Source organism: Neoarius graeffei, chromosome 8 (assembly GCF_027579695.1).
Source record: "Neoarius graeffei isolate fNeoGra1 chromosome 8, fNeoGra1.pri, whole genome shotgun sequence".
Lineage (NCBI taxonomy): Eukaryota > Metazoa > Chordata > Actinopteri > Siluriformes > Ariidae > Neoarius > Neoarius graeffei.
Window position 1 is genome coordinate 9,139,855 of NC_083576.1, and position 19,138 is coordinate 9,158,992.

The 19,138-nt window shown below is 41.3% G+C and overlaps 2 protein-coding genes across 2 annotated transcripts; both read right to left on the reverse strand.

Annotated features, from left to right (window-relative positions):
* Positions 1–249: 249 nt before the first annotated feature.
* On the reverse strand, positions 250–6,035 carry hnrnpaba (heterogeneous nuclear ribonucleoprotein A/Ba). The gene is made up of 9 exons (XM_060927248.1): positions 5,924–6,035; positions 5,252–5,464; positions 3,384–3,552; positions 3,105–3,263; positions 2,837–2,992; positions 2,652–2,751; positions 2,137–2,301; positions 1,946–2,029; positions 250–626 (listed from the first exon to the last, which is right to left on the reverse strand). Exons 2-8 carry the CDS (start codon positions 5,446–5,448, stop codon positions 1,959–1,961), a joined length of 1,017 nt encoding a protein of 338 aa, XP_060783231.1. The 5' UTR covers positions 5,449–5,464; positions 5,924–6,035; the 3' UTR covers positions 250–626; positions 1,946–1,958.
* Positions 6,036–8,569: 2,534 nt separating this feature from the next.
* nme5 (NME/NM23 family member 5) lies at positions 8,570–18,762 on the reverse strand. Its single transcript, XM_060927175.1, has 5 exons — positions 18,616–18,762; positions 14,941–15,146; positions 11,188–11,288; positions 8,779–8,897; positions 8,570–8,653 (listed from the first exon to the last, which is right to left on the reverse strand). Exons 1-5 carry the CDS (start codon positions 18,760–18,762, stop codon positions 8,570–8,572), a joined length of 657 nt encoding a protein of 218 aa, XP_060783158.1.
* Between the last annotated feature and the right edge of the window lie 376 nt (positions 18,763–19,138).

Here is a 19,138-nt window from a genome sequence, read left to right on the forward strand (position 1 = left end):
AAACCACTACAAAAGCCACTTTATTTTTTTTAAATTAACCAACAAGATGGAAAGGGAGCTCCTAAAAACTAGCATGGGGTTTATATTATTAAAAAAAAAAAAATTCCACGTAGAAGACTTAATGGCTGTAAACTCAAAAACAAAAAACCTTAATCCCTTATCAGGTCACTGCACACTTCGCACCATGCATCTTTGCAACACATAGCACATGAAAACAGAAAATAAGCAGGTACAGGAACACTGACAAAATTAAACAAAAATCAATTTATTATGTAAAGGATTTTTCTTTTCCAGAGCTTCAGGGCGAAGGTGTGTGGTAAATGCAGCCGAGACGTAAAATACAACCATACAATACATTAGATTCAAAAAGGTACCAAAAAGTACAGTAAAAATAACACTTCCATCTCTGGAAATGTAAAATGGACAAAAAAGAAAAGAAAAGAAAAAAAGGGTATAAAATGAAAACGTGAAAAGTGACATTTGCTTTTCCCGGTTCCTCACTTGTGGTCTGTACAAAAAAAGAAAAATGGAGCAGAAGTCCAGATTCTGCCTACATCCAGTAAAAGTAAAAGACTGAAGCCCAGGGGTCGGCTGGGATCAGGTCACAGGCTCCTGTGCGGCATTACCTAAAAATAAATAAAAACAATTTGGTTTATTTTCTCAGGTCATCTCACAAAGTGGCGCACTTTCAATCCATTCATCTTGATTTTTTTTTTAAACAAAGTTACATCTTTTTCGAGCTATCCAATAAGCGAAGTGCGCAACGCTTGTACGCATGCGCGGCTTTTCTAGGTCAACTATTTCAGCTACCAAACGAACTACCGAGGCGCTGAAGTTACTATAGGAAGACAGGTAGCGGACCGTGAACTTTAAAGCTTTATAGCGATTGGCTTAAAGACCTTAATCGAATTGTAAAACTATGACAGGTGCACGCTGTGCTTTTTACCAATGTACTAACGGAAGTTATAAACTAAAGCGGTGGAAGAAAACACAATTGCACTGGGCCTACATCTGAAGATGGGCCATGTAAATGTGAACCTCCGTTTGTTTTGATTACATTTCCAACCAAAAAAAAGACCCAGGAGGACATAAAAGATGGCAAAAAGTTGTTTGTTCAGATATTTAGTTTGTCATTTATTTCTGGCAATTCTAACAAAATATTACGCAGTTATTATACAGAAAAGGCCTACAGGTTTACTACATCTTTCCATCCTACTGTAATATCTCCCACCTTCATGTCCCATAATAAGGGCCATATAGATTATAGTAGGAGGCCTACAGATTAAAGCAGGCTTAGATTACTTTATATAATTAACAGTAGATGTAGTCAATATTTTATATACACACACAATATATATATGCGCTGCATAGGCAAGGGCAACCAGTTCTTCTTTACATTTTGCCCTAGTGCCAGTCATGGTCTTGGTTGTCACAGGCAGTCCATGACGACTGCAAAACCGTTTCAAATAGTCAACTTTCCAAAATTTAAACTGATCTAAATCGTAGTTGTCAATACTGCTTTCCGCCATTTTGAAGTGCTGTTTGGTAGCCAAAAAAAAAAATTAGCGATCCCATAATGCACTGCGTGGGCCGAGATTCGCAATTCGCTTATTCTAACCCCCTCATGAATAAATAAACTCTACCTTTTAAATTTAGTCATCATTAGACCAAAATCTCCATTATTAGTTTACACACAGAGCAAAATAGCTTTATTTATATAAAACACACACTTTGCAGTGGCATGACAAATTGTTACACACACATTTAATTTCACATCAATAAGGATGAAGGGGCAGAACTTCCTTGGAGTCACTTCAAAAATACAACTGCCAAGCATTTGCCATCTAGTTAACAGTTTTCTTCTCCTATTTGACCTTGGATTGAACTTTTACTGACCATATTGTTCGTCATTCTCTTCTCCCCCACACGCAGTCACATGACATACCTGCACAACATGATCAGTATGGTTTGTAGTTATTCTGGTGGCCACCACGTCTTGGAGTTTTTCCATAGTTTGTGTTTCCCTGGTCTGCAATTGAAGGGCAGAAAGAAGAGGACGGAGGTTATGAGAGAAGTCAGTCACCCACCCACTCTTAGTTTAATTAAACTGAAACTGACAGACGAAAGCGCTCTTACTGTAATCATAGCCGCTACCATAACCATAGTAGCCTGCTGAGTAGTCGTAGTTTCCGTAGCCTCCATATCCACCGTAGCCTTGCTGCCCTCCATAGCCATAGCCCTGGTTCCCGTAGCCCTGATTCCAGTAATTACTCTGACCTTGGTTCCAGTTTTGACCCTGGCCTGCAAACATGGAATGTGTTTTAATACATTACTTCTAGACGTTCCACATCACCAGTTTGCACTGGCAAATCACTCATCTCACTTCTACACATTTAATTAGAGGCTGCAAATATGATACAAGTTGAAACTACAAGTATATAGTATTTCCTGTTCTTGCGCATCATGTCAGCAAACTGAAACTAATCTTAGGTGCAGAAATGCAGGATGATACATGCAACAGGGTTGGAAGCATTCATGCCATATGCACTTTGCATAGAATCAAGTAAACTTAAACATCACACGGAAAACAAACCGCTTGCTAGCATGAACGCGGAATAAACTTGGGATGAGTGTATAAACCGATCACTTACCACCACCACGCCCCCCCCTGCCTCTGCCTCCACCTCCGAAGCGACCGCCGTACTGCTGCTGCTGATACACCTCCTTCGGCTGAGCGATCTTGATCTCGCACTGACGTGAGGACAACAAAATATTTAATCGACCAGTCTGAGTGTCCAAAAAACATCAGCATTTTGGTTCCGAACTGCAAACTCACCAGGCTCTCCTTCCCGTTTGCATCCTTGGTTCCACTGACATTGTGAAATTTCTTCTCCATGATCTTCTTGACTGGGTCTTCTTCCTTAAAAGTTATGAAGACAAATCCTCTCCTTTTGTTTGTCTTTGGATCCATTGGAAGCTCAATGGTCTCAATCTGCAATAAAGGGCAAAAATAAATAAACAAAAAACAGACCCCCATATCAAATCGATACACATCAAGAAAAGCTTTCTTGATGTGTCCAGCTGTATAAATTCTGAGAACCTACCTCTCCAAAGGCACCAAAGTACTCTCGGATCCGTTCTTCCGTCGTTTCCGGGTTCAGCCCGCCAACGAAGATCTTCTTGACCGGCTCCTTCTTCATTGCCATGGCTTTCTTGGGGTCGATCTGCCGTCCATCGAGCCGGTGCTCCTTCTGTGTTAACACCTGGCAAGAAGAGACGAACCCAGAGGCTTGGCAAACAGCTTTCAGGTGGAAACTTCAGAGTTAAGACTTGGAGTGCTTTGACGGTCGCTCGAAAAAAAACTAAACAAAACAAAAACTTACTTTGTCTACACTTGCCGAATCTTTGAACAGAATGAACCCAAATCCTCTTGATCGTCCAGTGTTTGGGTCCATTTTAATGGTGCAGTCTGTCACCTCACCAAATTTAGAGAAGTAATCTTTGAGATCCTTTTTACTAGTATCCCAGCTGAGTCCCCCAACAAACATTTTCCTAGAGGAATAAAGTATCGGTACTTCAACATAAAGATTAAAAACAATAAGGGGGGGAGGAGGAGGGTGTAGTAGTCTGAAAGATGCATTAACTTTAAGTAGAGGTGGCATTTTGGCAATGTGGTGGGATGTAGGACAACCAATGAAAGATGGTAAAACAGGACGAAGGCGATACAAAATGGAAAATAAAACGGAGCGCGCTGCAATTCACCCCAGAGTGTATAAGAAAAACACTTAGACATCTTTAAAGCATCACATCACAGGACACATCCTCTTTCTTGACCAGCAAAACTTATCAAATGCAAAAATTAGAGAAATTTAATGGACTGATTTTTGTTTACATCATTCGGGAGTACTTTAAAGAATGATCCAAATTATTTTGATCGAAAGTGCAACTGAAGAATCGTGTAAAAACGTATAAAAAACATTTTTTCCACAGGACACACAAAAGTAAATGTATTTGGTGATTATTCAAAGCAATATGAAAACATGGATGCAAACGGTGCGCCTTTTGGCGGATGCCGCCTTTCCCACGGCTGTCTGGGGGACTTCTGTGAATCACGCAGATCCGATGCAGGTTTTTTTTTTTTTTTTTTGGGGGGGGGGGGGGGGGGGGGATCTGATTATAATTTCATCAAAGTAAATTCTGCATTAAAATTACTAAATAAGCAAACGCTGATACAGTCCATGAAACATAGCCAGTATGAGAAGAAAACAGAATCAGAAAGCTGCGCACGTAAAGCCAATTACGTAACTTACGTTGGACTGATGGAAATCCTTGCGTGTGCAGTGAAGTGCAGCCAGCAGCAATTGGCACGCAAACAATTGGCTTTACGTGCGCAGCTTTCTGATTTACTGTTTTCTTCTCATACTTATACTTCCTATGTTTCATGGACTATAACAGCATATGCTTATTTAGTCATTTTAATACAGAATTTACTTTGATGAAATTATAATCAGACACTCCAACACACCACCCCCCCCAAAAAAACCTCATCGGATCTGCGCGATTCACACAAGTCCCCCAGACAGCCTTGAGAAAGGCGGGCTCCGCCAAAAGGCGCGCCATTTGGATCTATGGAAAAGCATCACCATCTTTAACAGCACATTGAGTGATGAGGATTTAGTTATTCATCTGAGGCAACAGCTTTACCCTCATCAAGGTCAAGATGGATTTCATGACCATTTGAGCACAAGGCACTCACATGCACACACACAGGCAATTCCATAATCAGTTGACCAATGGAGTCGATCCTGTACATTTACTTTTGTTATTAAACAGCAAGTTCTAAAACAGGATAAACAGTATTGTTTAAATTAAAAAAAAAAAAAAAGGTGTTTAGGCATTTATTTTGCCTTTTAGTGCAATCCTTCTCTGCTGTAAACTTTGTTATTCAGCATGTTCTCAGCAAAAAAACGTGCAGTGTAGCTCTGTACACACTCACGTAAGATTTAAATCGGAATTCCAGCTCCCACTGCGCGCAAAACCTCATTCGAATCAAAAGTGCGTGGAATCGACTCCGAATCGATTCTTCACCCGAGTGGACAGAAGAATCGACTCTGTCGTGCGCGAGCGCCCATCCCCCTGTGAGTGCGCGCGACACACATGGCGCCAAAAAAAAAAAAAAAGCGAACAAAAGAATCGCGAATCAAACTCACTAAAACACCATGCGACATTTATATCGGTTTAATTTACATACCCAGCATCTTCTTCACTTTTACTCGCTTCAATCCGGCCGCCGTCTCCGTCCTGAGTTCCGTCTCCGGCTCCATTGTTCTCCGTTTGGGCCTGCAGGCCTGCGCTCGCGCCGCCGTCGTCGTAGCCCTGCGCCCCGTTCTCTTCGCCTGGGTACCCGTTTTCCGCCGTCTCCATAAACTGCTGCTCTGCGTCCGCCATGGAGTCTGTTTACGATCTGAAAAAAAAAGGATCCCGTTATCACAAAAAAAAAAAAACACAACGACGCAATAACGTCACATTATATAACAAAATGACCGCGCGCGTGCACACTAGCTCGTGCTAGATGCTGACCACCATTTTGATTAGCCTAGCATAGAATAGCATAATCGCGAGAACAAAAATCCCCAGAAAACGGCTTGCCAGCTCGCTATAGCGCACACTATACTGAAACAAAGTATTAAAACATCACGAAAACATCCTCTATCGAACATTATTATATTTTATAACCTTTTTAAAAGTATAAATTTCACCACTCAAAAAATTAGCCGCCGCGGCTAACCGCCATGCACCTTACTTCAGTTATGTAACCGCACGCGGGATGCACTAACAACCGAATTTTCAGTCAAAACCGTGAATATAATATTTATATAAACGACAATTTGTTATACACAAACTAAAGCGGGGAAACCAGTACCTTAAAAGCGTTACACTTCTCGGGGAGGGGAAAAGAAAATCCGTCGGTTATTGAGAGCCTCCGTAAAAAGAACTCTTCCTTATTGCGCCGACCTGTAGAGGGTGTTATATTACTGGACGAAAGAAAAGACAGCCGAATAAGGCCTCTTTTCATTGGATGATGTGAACTGTCTATCATAGCGGATGGCCAATGAGAAGCGCTCGCCTTACGTCATTTGGTAACGCGTCCGAACGCGAATCTCCGAACGCGAATCTCAGAATCTCTTCCAAGCCGGAAAAAGCACTTTTTTAAAAAAAATAAATAAATATGGAAATGAAATTCACACAAATATTCAAGATTAAAATGGACTCTTTTGGAAATTGGTTTATAGTTTGGGTTTTTCTTTTTTTTTAATAAATATGGAAATAAAATTCAAACAAATGTTGAAGAGTAAAATGGACTCTTTTCCAAATTGATTTATATTTTTTTTGTTTGTTTTAATAAATATGGTAATAAAATTCACAGAAATGTTCAAGATTAAAATTGTTTTTTTCCAAAGTGATTTATAGATTTATAATACATTTATATTTTTAATTATGCATTTACAATTATATATTTTTTATATTTTCTTTTAAATAAATATGGAAATAAAATTCAAACAAATGTTGAAGAATAAAATGGACTCTTCCAAATTGACATAGTTTGAGTTTTTTCTTTTTTGTTTTTTATATTTTAATTTCTTTCCCTTTTTTAATAAATATCGAAATAAAATTCAAACAAATGTTGAAGAATAAAATGGACTCTTTTCCAAATTGATAGTTTGTTTGTTTTAATAAATATGGAAATAAAATTCACACAAATGTTCAAGATTAAAATTGGCTTTTCCAAATTGATTCATAAGGTTGGGGGGTTTTTTGTTTTGCTTTTTTTTTCACATTTACATGAAAACCCAAACACAGCACTCCATTGAGCTTCAGTCTGAAATAAATAAAATGCTTCTCAACTTTTGGAACCAAAGACTCCTTTACCTGTAAAATAAATTTAATGTTACACACCGCTCCGCCTTGAGCATAGATTAATCTGATGAACATAATTCACCTGTTTAAATATTACACTTATTATTCAAATAAGTTCAGTAATATTCTGACTATTGTAATCCTTGAGCTGTTTTTATTCTGAAACTTCCCAAATACAAATAACATTAGCCCCAAGTTGGCATTATTTATAGGATTTAAACAATAATTTGTTTCTGAGGTATTGAAATTTATTCAAAGCTGAATAATACTTTTAATAACTTTGATAATGTAACAACATTTTAAAAAGATCTCAGATCCCCATGCTCATCTCATTATCTCTAGCCACTTTATCCTGTTCTACAGGGTCGCAGGCAAGCTGGAGCCTATCCCAGCTGACTACAGGCGAAAGGCGAGGTATACCCTGGGCAAGTCGCCAGGTCATCACAGGGCTGACACACAGACACAGACAACCATTCACACTCACATTCACACCTACGGTCAATTTAGAGTCACCAGTTAACCTAACCTGCATGTCTTTGGATTGTGGAGGAAACCGGAGCACCCGGAGGAAACCCACGCGGACACGGGGAGAACATGCAAACTCCACACAGAAAGGCCCTCGCCGGCCACAGGGCTCAAACCCGGACCTTCTTGCTGTGAGGCAACAGCACTAACCACTACACCACCGTGCCGCCCGATCCCCATGCTATGAATCATAAATGCTTTGGTTTATATAACTGCTTGGATGAACCAGATCATCAGACATGTACTATCATGATATGGCATGCATATGTTGATTGATTGCAAAAGGAAAATCTAGACATGGCAATTATTACTAAAAATAAATGCACAATTCTATAGAGTGTCATTCATTCTTTTCCAGTAAGCATTTAATTCTGGTTAGGATTGTCATAGTTCCGCGTCCTGTCCTGGGATCACTGTGCACAAGGCACAAATACACCCTTGTACAGGTCACCAGAAAAGGAAGGCATTGCAAGAACTTACTGAGTATTCTGAGGGCAGACCTCAAAGAAAGAGGACAAGGACCGTTACGGTCAGAAAGGAAACTACGGGAGCTAAGGAAGCTCGCGAAGAACAGGATGCAGTAGAGAGGGTTGAAGAAAGACTGATTGCAGTTGCAGAGTGTCCAGACCACTACAGCAGCAGAACACGGTGGACTACTACAGGACACCAGTCCATCATACAGCAATGAGCACAACCATTCACACCTAGAGGCAATTTGAAGTCAGCAATCCACCCACAGGCATGTTTTAGGAGGTGGGTGAAAACTCTGCGATAGATGCAAGGGGAATATGTAAAATTCTGCACAGACAGGAGTAACCCAGGCTCAAAACAGAGTTTGTGGAGCTACGAAGTAGCAGCTCAGTGGTTATAGGGCTGGAGTACCACTCAGAAGGTTATGAGTTCAAATCCCTGCATCACTAAGCTTTTCATCTACTTAGTGCAGTTGTAAGTTTCATTGGATTAAAAAAAGTGTCCACCAAAGGAATAAATGTAAATTAAATCCACATAAGCAGCTAATTAATGAACACATTCAGTAAAGTAGTGTCTCAAAAGTGTACAATCTTAATACACATTTATTAAAAAAAGATTTCTGTCAGAAAACTCATAAAATCATTTTCAATGATGTTCAAACTCCATTTTCAACTACAGTCCCTTCAGTTATTTGGGGTGTATTTGGGTTGTTTTGACTCAACCAGTCAGCCAGCCATGTCTAGGGGAAAACACATAACAAGGTGACAAATTAGAGACAAAAGAGTTTAAAACAGAAACTAAACGAAATATAATTTTCGGTAATATCACTTATTTCTTATGAACAATAATTACAGCTGTACTTACGAACGGATCGGCTGGTTTTATCTTGCACAGCTCAGTCAGGCCGGTGAGGAGTGTTGGATGTATGTTCCTGCTCAGGTACTCTATGGCAGCTTCGCCCTGAAGAATGGGTTCAATTACAGCTAGAACACAGACAGGAAAATAAAGAAACGATTAAACGCAGGGGGCTTCAGTGAAAATAAAAAAAAAATACAGTTTATAGAAACAAGTAGACGAAAATTCTTGCTTGTGTTTCTGGTTCAATCAGCACCAGAATTATCGGCACCCTTAATGAGAATGTGTAAAATGACTGAACGCACACCATTCTAATAAGGACTATTAATTTTTCAAAACAACATTTGACATCAGACAATTACCGAACGCAAAGTGCAAACAAACGGTCATCTTTTTTCAGTAAAATTAGTTTTAATATAGTTTGGTTCTTCAGTCATTTTATTGTTGCCGTTCACCAAATATGAGTTTACACAAGTTAAATTTTCCTGTCTATATCATATACAGTGGTGCTTGAAAGTTTGTGAACCCTTTAGAATGTTCTATATTTCTGCATAAATATGACCTAAAACATCTTCAGATTTTCACACAAGTCCTAAAAGTAAATAAAAAGAACCCAGTTAAACAAATGAGATGAAAATATTATACTTGGTCATTTATTTATTGAGGAAAATGATCCAACATTACATATCTGTGAGGGGCAAAAGTATGTGAACCTTTGCTTTCAGTATCTGGTGTGACCCCCTTGTGCAGCAATAACTGCACCTAAACGTTTGCGGTAACTGTTGATCAGTCCTGCACACCGGCTTGGAGGAATTTCAGCCCGTTCCTCCGTACAGAACAGCTTCAACTCTGGGATGTTGGTGGGTTTCTTCACATGAACTGCTCGCTTCAGGTCCTTCCACAACATTTCGATTGGATTAAGGTCAGGACTTTGACTTGGCCATTCCAAAACATTAACTTTATTCTTCTTTAACCATTCTTTGGTAGAACGACTTGTGTGCTTAGGGTCGTTGTCTTACTGCATGACCCACCTTCTCTTGAGATTCAGTTCACGGACAGATGTCCTGACGTTTTCTTTTAGAATTCACTGGTATAATTCAGAATTCATTGTTCCATCAATGATGGCAAGCCATCCTGGCCCAGATGCAGCAAAACAGGCCATGATACTACCACCACCATGTTTCACAGATGGGATAAGGTTCTTATGCTGGAATTCAGTGTTTTCCTTTCTCCAAACAGAACACTTCTCATTTAAACCAAAAAGTTCTATTTTCGTCTCATCCGTCCACAAAACATTTTTCCAGTAGCCTTCTGGCTTGTCCACGTGATCTTTAGCAAACTGCAGACGAGCAGCAATGTTCTTTTTGGAGAGCAGTGGCTTTCTCCTTGCAACCCTGCCATGCACACCATTGTTGTTCAGTGTTCTCCTGATGGTGGACTCATGAACATTAACATTAGTCAATGTGAGAGAGGCCTTCAGTTGCTTAGAAGTTACCCTGGGGTCCTTTGTGACCTTGCCGACTATTACACACCTTGCTCTTGGAGTGATCTTTGTTGGTCGACCACTCCTGGGGAGGGTAACAATAGTCTTGAATTTCCTCCATTTGTACACAATCTGTCTAACTGTGGATTGGTGGAGTCCAAACTCTTTAGAGATGATTTTGTAACCTTTTCCAGCCTGATGAGCATCAATAACGCTTTATCTGAGGTTCTCAGATATCTCCTTCATTCGTGCCATGATACACTTCCACAAACATGTGTTGTGAAGATCAGACTTTGATAGATCCCTGTTCTTTAAATAAAACAGGGTGCCCACTCACACCTGATTGTCATCCCATTGATTGAAAACACCTGACTCTAATTTCACCTTCAAATTAACTGCTAATCCTAGAGGTTCACATACTTTTGCCACTCACAGATATGTAATATTGGCTCATTTTCCTCAATAAATAAATGACCAAGTATAATATTTTTGTCTCATTTGTTTAACTGGGTTCTCTTTATCTACTTTTAGGACTTGTGTGAAAATCTGATGATGTTTTAGGTTGTATTTATGCAGAAATATAGAAAATTCTAAAGGGTTCACAAACTTTCAAGCACCATTGTACATATGATATACACACACACTCGCTGGTCACTTTAATAGGAACACCTTTGGACAATCTTTAACTCTGTAGGTTCTGTGAATCCCATGAGATTTTTGAAACACTCAAACCAACTCAGCAACAGCAACCATGCCATGGTCCAAGTCACTGAGATCACAGTTTATCCTTTTGCCCAGTGTTTGATCCTCTTGACCTGTATCTGCATGATTTTTGCTGCTTCCTCATGACAGACTGATTGGATAATCGCATGGATGAGCAGGTGTTCCTATTAAAGTAACCAGTGTGTGTGTGTGTGTGCACGATTATTACTTACAGTTGGGAAACATGAACTTGAGCTCCCTTTCAGCTGCCGAAAACGTTTCACTGCCGTGCACAGCATTCCTCAAGTCAGATGTCCCAAATTGAGCTCTCAGGCTGAGGATTAGCAAACAAAATTGATTATTTGTGTCAATAAATCATCCTTCAAGCATCCATCCATTATCCGTAACTGCTTATCCTGTTCTACAGGGTCACGGGCGAGCTGGAGCCTATCCCAGCTGACTGTGGGCAAGAGGCGGGGTACACCCTGGACAAGTCATATTAGATCATCACAGGGCTGACACACAGAGACAAACAACCATTCACACTCACGGTCAAATTAGAGCCACCAATTAACCTAACCTGCATGTCTTTGGACTGGGGAGGGGGAAACTGGAGCACCCAGAGGAAACCCATACAGACATGGGAGGGGAGAACATGCGAACTCCACACAGAAAGGCCCTCATCGGCTGCTGGGCTCAAACCCAGAACCTTCGTGCTGTGAGGCAACAGTGCTAACCACTATACCACCGTGCTGCCCCTCCTTCAAACATATTTAAATAATATTGGCTGGCTTTTTTCGTGGAATATCAGATCTAGTCCATTCAGTTAGCATGATATTGAACGAGATGAGTAGCTGAATGGAATATAACTGATATACCACAAAAAAAGCCAGCCAATATTATTATTATTATTATTATTATTATTATTATACATACACATTCCTTTCGGGTGTTCAACGCGTCTTTCTCTTTCAAAATTCTCTCAAAATCTTCCGTATTTAATGAAGCAAACCTGGGGGCCATGTTTGTTCACAAACTGTCCCAGTCGCTCACTAGCGTGGAAGTTTTACGTCTCCGGCGTGTGACGTCATGTTGTCTTGACAACCATGCAATATCGTAAACCATATTCAACGCTCATTCTCCATTGGGTAAAGTGATGTAATACACGTAGGATAATCGATATGCTAACAATATTGCATGCTCTCAAACCAAATGAATGAAACCTGCTAGAAGGGAATACAACACATGTTTTTATTCCATCGAAAAAGTGTCCTGTATGGATAATATTTCCTGATATTTGACTCCGATGACGTCAAATATCAGTGTTTTCCAGCTGACTAGACATGCGTTGTCAAAATGGCCAACCGGTTCAAAATTAAAATTATTTTGATTAACTTGTGTATTTTTTGTGGATGTGTCCGTATAATATAAAGAACATTACACAGTGGCGTGAAGATATGAAGTTTTTCTTGTGTTGAAAATATTTTGACTTATTCACTTCAGATAAATGTCATATCTTCGCACAACCGTGTAATATCCTCTATATATTATGTAATGTCTATATGTGTCACATTGTACATTACATATACATATATATATATTTATCTTACTTATACATATATTCATTCCCCCCTTTTCTGTACCGCTAGAGACACACCAATTGTCAGAATCAAATTCCTTGGGTATGTCAACATACTTGGCCAGTAAACATGATTCTGATTCTGATTCTGAAAGTAACTAAAAAAAAGACTGATATTTCTGATGATCAGAACTGAATACCCAATGTTCAGCTGTATGCTGAATAGTCCTCATTTTAAGTGTGCATGTACAGTAGTTAAAGGTGCATTAGGTAAGATTAGTCACGTGTTTTTTTTTTACACTGCTTGAACCCATGTCCTATTCCCACCCATGCTCAGGAAGCTCCGCCCCCAGGAACTAGCGCATCCATAGATATACATAGAAGACTAGATGCCTCGTCCCTGTTGCCCGTCAACGAAGTCGAACGTCCGCACATGGCGGCCATCTTACCTCAGACAGCTGGCTTACCCATTACATTGTGTTGGTAGCGATATGTACTTTTCAGATGACCGTAACTTCCTCAAATTTCAATCGATATTCAAACGGTTTGGTTTGTTATATAAAAAAAAACAAACGGAAGTATGTATTTATGATATTAATGATGAATAATCATTTTATGTTTTTAAAAAAATACATGCTGAAATTCCTATGCTGTGAGAAGCCTAACACTGCATACTTATGGATAACTGCGGCCTTGGGACAAATAACCATACAATTTATTTCCAATTTTTAGTGAAAATATTTTTACATGTGATAGGGCCGTAGGGGAAGCTAAAGTTAAATAAACAGCTTACTCACTTCTGAAACTTCAGAAATACTTCATCCACCTCAAAAACCTAATGCACTCACATCATGGCATAATAACAAATGCACTGCCCGAGTAAGTAATAGTATAAAACAGTGACAGCGACTCACGGTAGTTTGTGACAAAAAAAAGCCCGGCTGCTCATATCAGGAACTGTATTGGACATTATTTCACTAAGTAAATAACACTACCGATTATCCTTAAAAAAATGATGTATTATCTTACTGGTGAAAGGTGATCCCGCGTGCCCTACTTTCCAGACATCGCCGGTTCGAGCAACCGAAAGCCGCGCAGAAGTCTGGCATCTCGTCACAGTCAGTAATTTTATTTCCTCTAGAAATCATAATGTAAGTTGTTTTAAATTAACCAACCCGAAAATGAAAACCATGTGCAAGTGCAACTTCAGTTACTGAAAATATTATCTCATGACCTTCCATGTAAAATTACTTGGTGCTACGAGCTAGCCTAGCATGAAACACAACTTTGACAAAGCTGCAGTAAGTCGTTTTTGAAGACAAAAGGTACGATTTTAGCATGTTCAAGCACCCAGAATTACAACCACATTAATAATGTTTTAAGAAATCAAACCATTTGTATATACGTCAAAATTTCAGCGAGACAAGAGTATAAACATTTAAGCACCTCAATGGTCTTACCTCAGTGTACCGCAAATTCTGTGGAAAAGCTTGCCTGTGGTAAGATGGCCGCCCTGTGCGGACGTTCTGGAATACGCGGTGAGGCATCTAGTCTTCTATGTAAATCTATGAGCGCATCTATAACATGACTAACAGGAAGTCCATTCAAAGACACACAAGCCTCCGGGCTGGAAGTCCGTTTTCCAAACAGGATTTCTTGTGCTGAGGACAAGCCCTAAGTTGCCTATTACATCTTTAAAGGGGAACTGAAGTCATTTTTAAACTTGCTTTATTTCTTAATTAACGTGTTATTCAATGACGTTTTCGGTTTTAGTAACCTTATATCGTGACTCATATTGGCAACTAACTGCAGTCAAATATTATACTTATCGGCCTATTCGGTTTTCAGCCATGTTGAATTTAGTTCGTTTGGTCGACGGTAGGCGTCACTTATCCGCGCGATCTTCACGAGGCTTGTGCGAGACTTCAAAACGTGAAGCGTCAGCCAGGTGTCAGCGCCGCCATTTTGAAAACTGTTTTCCAAATGAAATATTGCACAAAAACGAGTTTAAATGACGATTACTGCCTACTTTTTTTCAAACTTTCCTGATTGCTATCAAAACAAACAAAACTTCCGACTTGATTACGTCAGCATTCGAAAGAGGGCGCGTGCGTCTTTTGACAACGTTGGCAGATGTTGGTCACTTTGATTTCTGCTATACGTTTTACTTCCGTCCTACGATGTCTCGCACAGGTCTTGACGACTCTCGTTTACGGCCGTCGCTTTGACATACGGACTGATATATTACAGCATATTTCAAACACTCATAACTTGCTACAGCAGCGACAAAATAGTGATCAGAAATGGATTCCGATATTTAATAAAATGAGATATAGAAGTTTGATAATAAAAAATTTGCCTTCAGTTCTTCTTTAACGATATGTGAGGAATAAGAATCATCTGTTACCAGTCAGGATGTGTCTCTCTGGCCTTGGTGCTGTCGCTTGGTCCCATCAAACCTTTCCAGGTTGCGATGGCCCGATGCCTCGCCAGTGCAAGAGCCATGACCGGGCCAGAGCTCATGAAGGCTGTCAAACTCGGAAAAAATGGCTGTCCGTAATGTTCGGTGTAGAAGTCACTGCACTGCTCGGGGCTCAGTTGAAGCTTACGTTTCTGTTGCAAAGCGAGAAGATGGAGAATCAACAAATTATTACAACTACCATTAATTCTCTTTGTGTATATGATCGAATTACTTCAGTGTGATTTTCATGGGTGGAGAATATTTGAGTAATTGTACTTTGAGTCTTATTTTGGTGTATTTACGATCAATCCTGTAGGAGAAATAGCGATTTATGTAAATTGTGGACGGACAACAATGATGGGCATACGACAGACAATGCCTGATCGCATAAGCTCATCTGGCCTGGCCTACAGCCAGATGAGCTAAAAAGCATCTCGAGGTAACATTAATTGTTGATATTTAACTCTGTGAGCCTGTTTCCTTCACTAATGACAGGTAGCTGGAACATAATATAACATAACTGGTAAGGCAGTCAAGTCAAAGTCAAATTCATGGTAAATATTGGTCGAGGTATAGTTTTACTTCTTATTCATTCTTTATTTCACTATGTCAGCATCAGACTACACAAATTCAGCCTGATTTTGACATGGTTTTTTCATGTCTGACAAATTTCCAGCATCAGGTCCAAATATGAATACATGACTTATAGTGTGACATAATCAAAGAACAGCAACGTGGCCTCTAGGACACCCCACGACACCCTGAAGAAAAGTCTAGCATGTCAGATATTATTGTATTTTTTTTTTTGTGCCTAGTTTGACAACTCCTACGACATGTTCACTGATAGTCATGAGTGACAGTTTCTTGACCACACGCAAGGACATGAACAATGATTGGTCGGGGTCAAACTTGTAATGTTGCCAGTCTCCCAACAAAGACACGGCAAGACTTTATGGCACTATATCAGACATTCTGACCATCGTGAAAGACAAAATATTGTCTAGTCTGATCTCATGCATTTGTATGATCAGCAACCTTGCAGAGATTGAATGATATTTTCAGCATGCTTTAAAATGAAAAGCTAGAAAATAAAAAGTGACTTTTGATGTCAAAACATCCATACATCCATTGTCTGTAGCCGCTTATCCTGTGCAGGGTCGCAGGCAAGCTGGAGCCTATCCCAGCAGACTACGGGCAAGAGGCGGGGTACACCCTGGACAAGTCACCAGATCATCACAGGGCTGACACATAGAGACAAACAACCATTCACAACTACGGTCAATTTAGAGCCACCAATTATCCTAACCTGCATGTCTTTGGACTGTGGGGGAAACCAGAGCACCCGGAGGAAACCCAGGCAGACAGGGGGAGAACATGCAAACTCCACATAGAAAGGCCCTCGTCAGCGACTGGGCTCGAACCCAGGACCTTCTTGGTGTGAGGCGACAGGGCTAACCACGACACCACCGTGCTGCCCAATGTGAAAACATGTGAAACTCAATTTCATCAGTGAAAGATCCATCCATTATCTGTAGCTGCTTGTCCTGTGCAGGGTCACAGGCAAGCTGGCGAAAGGTGGGGTACACCCTGGACAAGTCACCAGGTCATCACAGGGCTGACACATAGAGACAAACAACCATTCACACTCACATTCACACCTACGGTCAATTTAGACACTAACCTACATGTCTTTGGACTGTGGAGGAAACCCACGCAGACACGGGGAGAACATGCAAACGCCACACAGAAAGGCCCTCATCAGCCACTGGGCTCGAACCCAGGACCTTCTTGGTGTGAGGCGACAGGGCTAACCACGACACCACTGTGCTGCCCAATGTGAAAACATCTCATCTCATTTCATTATCTCTAGCCGCTTTATCCTGTTCGACAGGGTCGCTCACAGGCAAGCTGGAGCCTATCCCAGCTGACTATGAGTGAGAGGCGGGGTACACCCTGGACAAGTCGCCAGGTCATCACAGGGCTGACACATAGACACAGACAACCATTCACACTCACGTTCACACCTACGGTCAATTTAGAGTCACCAGTTAACCTAACCTGCATGTCTTTGGACTGTGGTAGGAAACCCACACAGACACGGGGAGAACATGCAAACGCCACACAGAAAGGCCCTCGTCAGCCACTGGGCTTGAACCCAGGACCTTCTTGGTGTGAGGTGACAGCGCTAACTACTACACCACCGTGCCACCCCATGAGTGAAAGATTTAAATTTTATGTTTAAGTCTTAATTTTTTCACTGGGCGGCACGGTGGTGTAGTGGTTAGCGCTGTCGCCTCACAGCAAGAAGGTCCGGGTTCGAGCCCCGTGGCCGGCGAGGGCCTTTCTGTGCGGAGTTTGCATGTTCTCTGCATGGGTTTCCTCCGGGTGCTCCAGTTTCCCCTACAGTCCAAAGACATGCAGGTTAGGTTAACTGGTGACTCTAAATTGACCGTAGGTGTGAATGTGAGTGTGAATGGTTGTCTGTGTCTAATGCCGCTTTTCCACTACAAACGCGGCTGAGTCGGGCTGAGCCGTGCCGTGCTGAGTTGGGCTGAGTCGAGCTGAGCGGGGCTATTGAAGTTGCATTTCGACTACAACCGCGCTGAACCGTGCTGGCTGGAAGTGGGTGGACACATTGGGTGGAGTTAGCGAAAGTGGGTGGACGTCACATGATGTCGTTAAGCAGCGCAAACAGTGACATCAGTGAGCTTTTAAGCGGTAGTCTCACAACCCGGATAGTAAACAATAAACATGGAGGACATGGAGTCGTTAGTGTTGCTGGTCTTGGTGCTGTGGCTTGTTGTCACCGACAACGCCAACAGATACTGGCAAGAGCGTATAGATGAGGCGAGGCGCATAAGGCTTCAGAAATTCTCGTAATTCGTAATTATTCTTCTTCCGGGTTTACGGTGTTTACAGATCCCAGCGTGCTCGCGGGGCGTGTGTGGGCATGTTAGGACACTCCTCCTCACCAATCAGTGCACAGGGGAGTGTCTGCTCACGCCCCCAGCCTCACTCGGCTCGCTTTGGCTCGCTTCAGCCCCACTCCAAAACGGTGCGAGTTTTAGGGGCTAAGCAGGGCTGAAGCGAGCTGAGTCGTGCTGTTCTTTGGTAGTCGAAACGCGAGCCGTGTCGGGCTGAAGTGAGCTGAAGCGAGCTGAAAAAGGGTAGTGGAAAAGGGCCATATGTGTCAGCCCTGTGATGACCTGGCGACTTGTCCAGGGTGTACCCCGCCTTTCGCCCGTAGTCAGCTGGGATAGGCTCCAGCTTGCCTGCGACCCTGTAGAACAGGATAAAGCGGCTAGAGATAATGAGATGAATGAGATGAATTTTTTCACTTGAGTACACTGGATACTCCTTGTTTTAATACGTTTAATTGAGAAAGATGACACATTATTTAAACTTTCACATAAATACAAGTCCTCAGTACTTTTTTTCCCCATTATGAATTGTCACTGTTTTGTAAATTTGCTGTATAAATAGTATACATTGGACAGGATCATCAGAGAGCCAGAGTTATTGCTGTGGTTTGGTGTAAGGGCTTTACATGTCCAGCTGTATCCTGCATTTGTTTTGTATCACATGGGAAGTGATGATGGTGATCAGTGTGTGAATTATTACCTGTAGAATGGTGAATCCGGACAGAAGGATTATTTCCTGGATCTGATCTGCTTGATCAATAGCGTCGGGTTTGATCAAAGCCAGAGTCCTCTCTACAGAAATGCGGCTGGGGGGCGCGCGCTGATGCTCCAGTGTGTCTTCTTCCATTGTTCTTTCACACAGAAATCACTAAAATGCCTAAAAAGTTTTTAAATACTAGCCAGATAGCTACTAAAGCTAATTACTCTCAGTGTCTGTCGCGAAACTGAACATGAACGTCTGCTGAAGCGTCATCTCACTGAGCACGGTTTGTTTCTCTGGTTGCCTAGTTACTTCACAGCCCTAGCTCCGCCTCCACTGCTTACCGCTACATGATTGGTCCGTGTTATTGTCACGTGCTACTCTCTGATCGAGGCTCTTTTCACTGACGTCACAGATTGTTGTTTATCACGCAGCGTCCGCCATATTGCCGGGCAAACAAAGAAATCTAGCCATGACGCAGACTTACCATCTCATCTCATCTCATCTCATCTGTAGCCGCTTT

Bases quoted from the DNA above. Each gene is read 5' to 3' on its own strand.
- hnrnpaba (XM_060927248.1), bottom strand. From the start codon at position 5,448: ATGGCGGACGCAGAGCAGCAGTTTATGGAGACGGCGGAAAACGGGTAC. The intron at 2,302-2,651 runs GTAAGTGATCGG...CCATGTTTGCAG, and splicing joins CAGGGGGGGGCGTGGTGGTG to GCCAGGGTCAAAACTGGAAC. The intron at 2,030-2,136 runs GTAAGAGCGCTT...CTTCAATTGCAG, and splicing joins TGGTAGCGGCTATGATTACA to ACCAGGGAAACACAAACTAT.
- nme5 (XM_060927175.1), bottom strand. From the start codon at position 18,762: ATGGAAGAAGACACACTGGAGCATCAGCGCGCGCCCCCCAGCCGCATT. The intron at 11,289-14,940 runs GTAACAGATGAT...GCTAATCCTCAG, and splicing joins AGAGAGACACATCCTGACTG to CCTGAGAGCTCAATTTGGGA. The intron at 8,654-8,778 runs GTAAGTACAGCT...GTTTTCCCCTAG, and splicing joins TAAAACCAGCCGATCCGTTC to ACATGGCTGGCTGACTGGTT.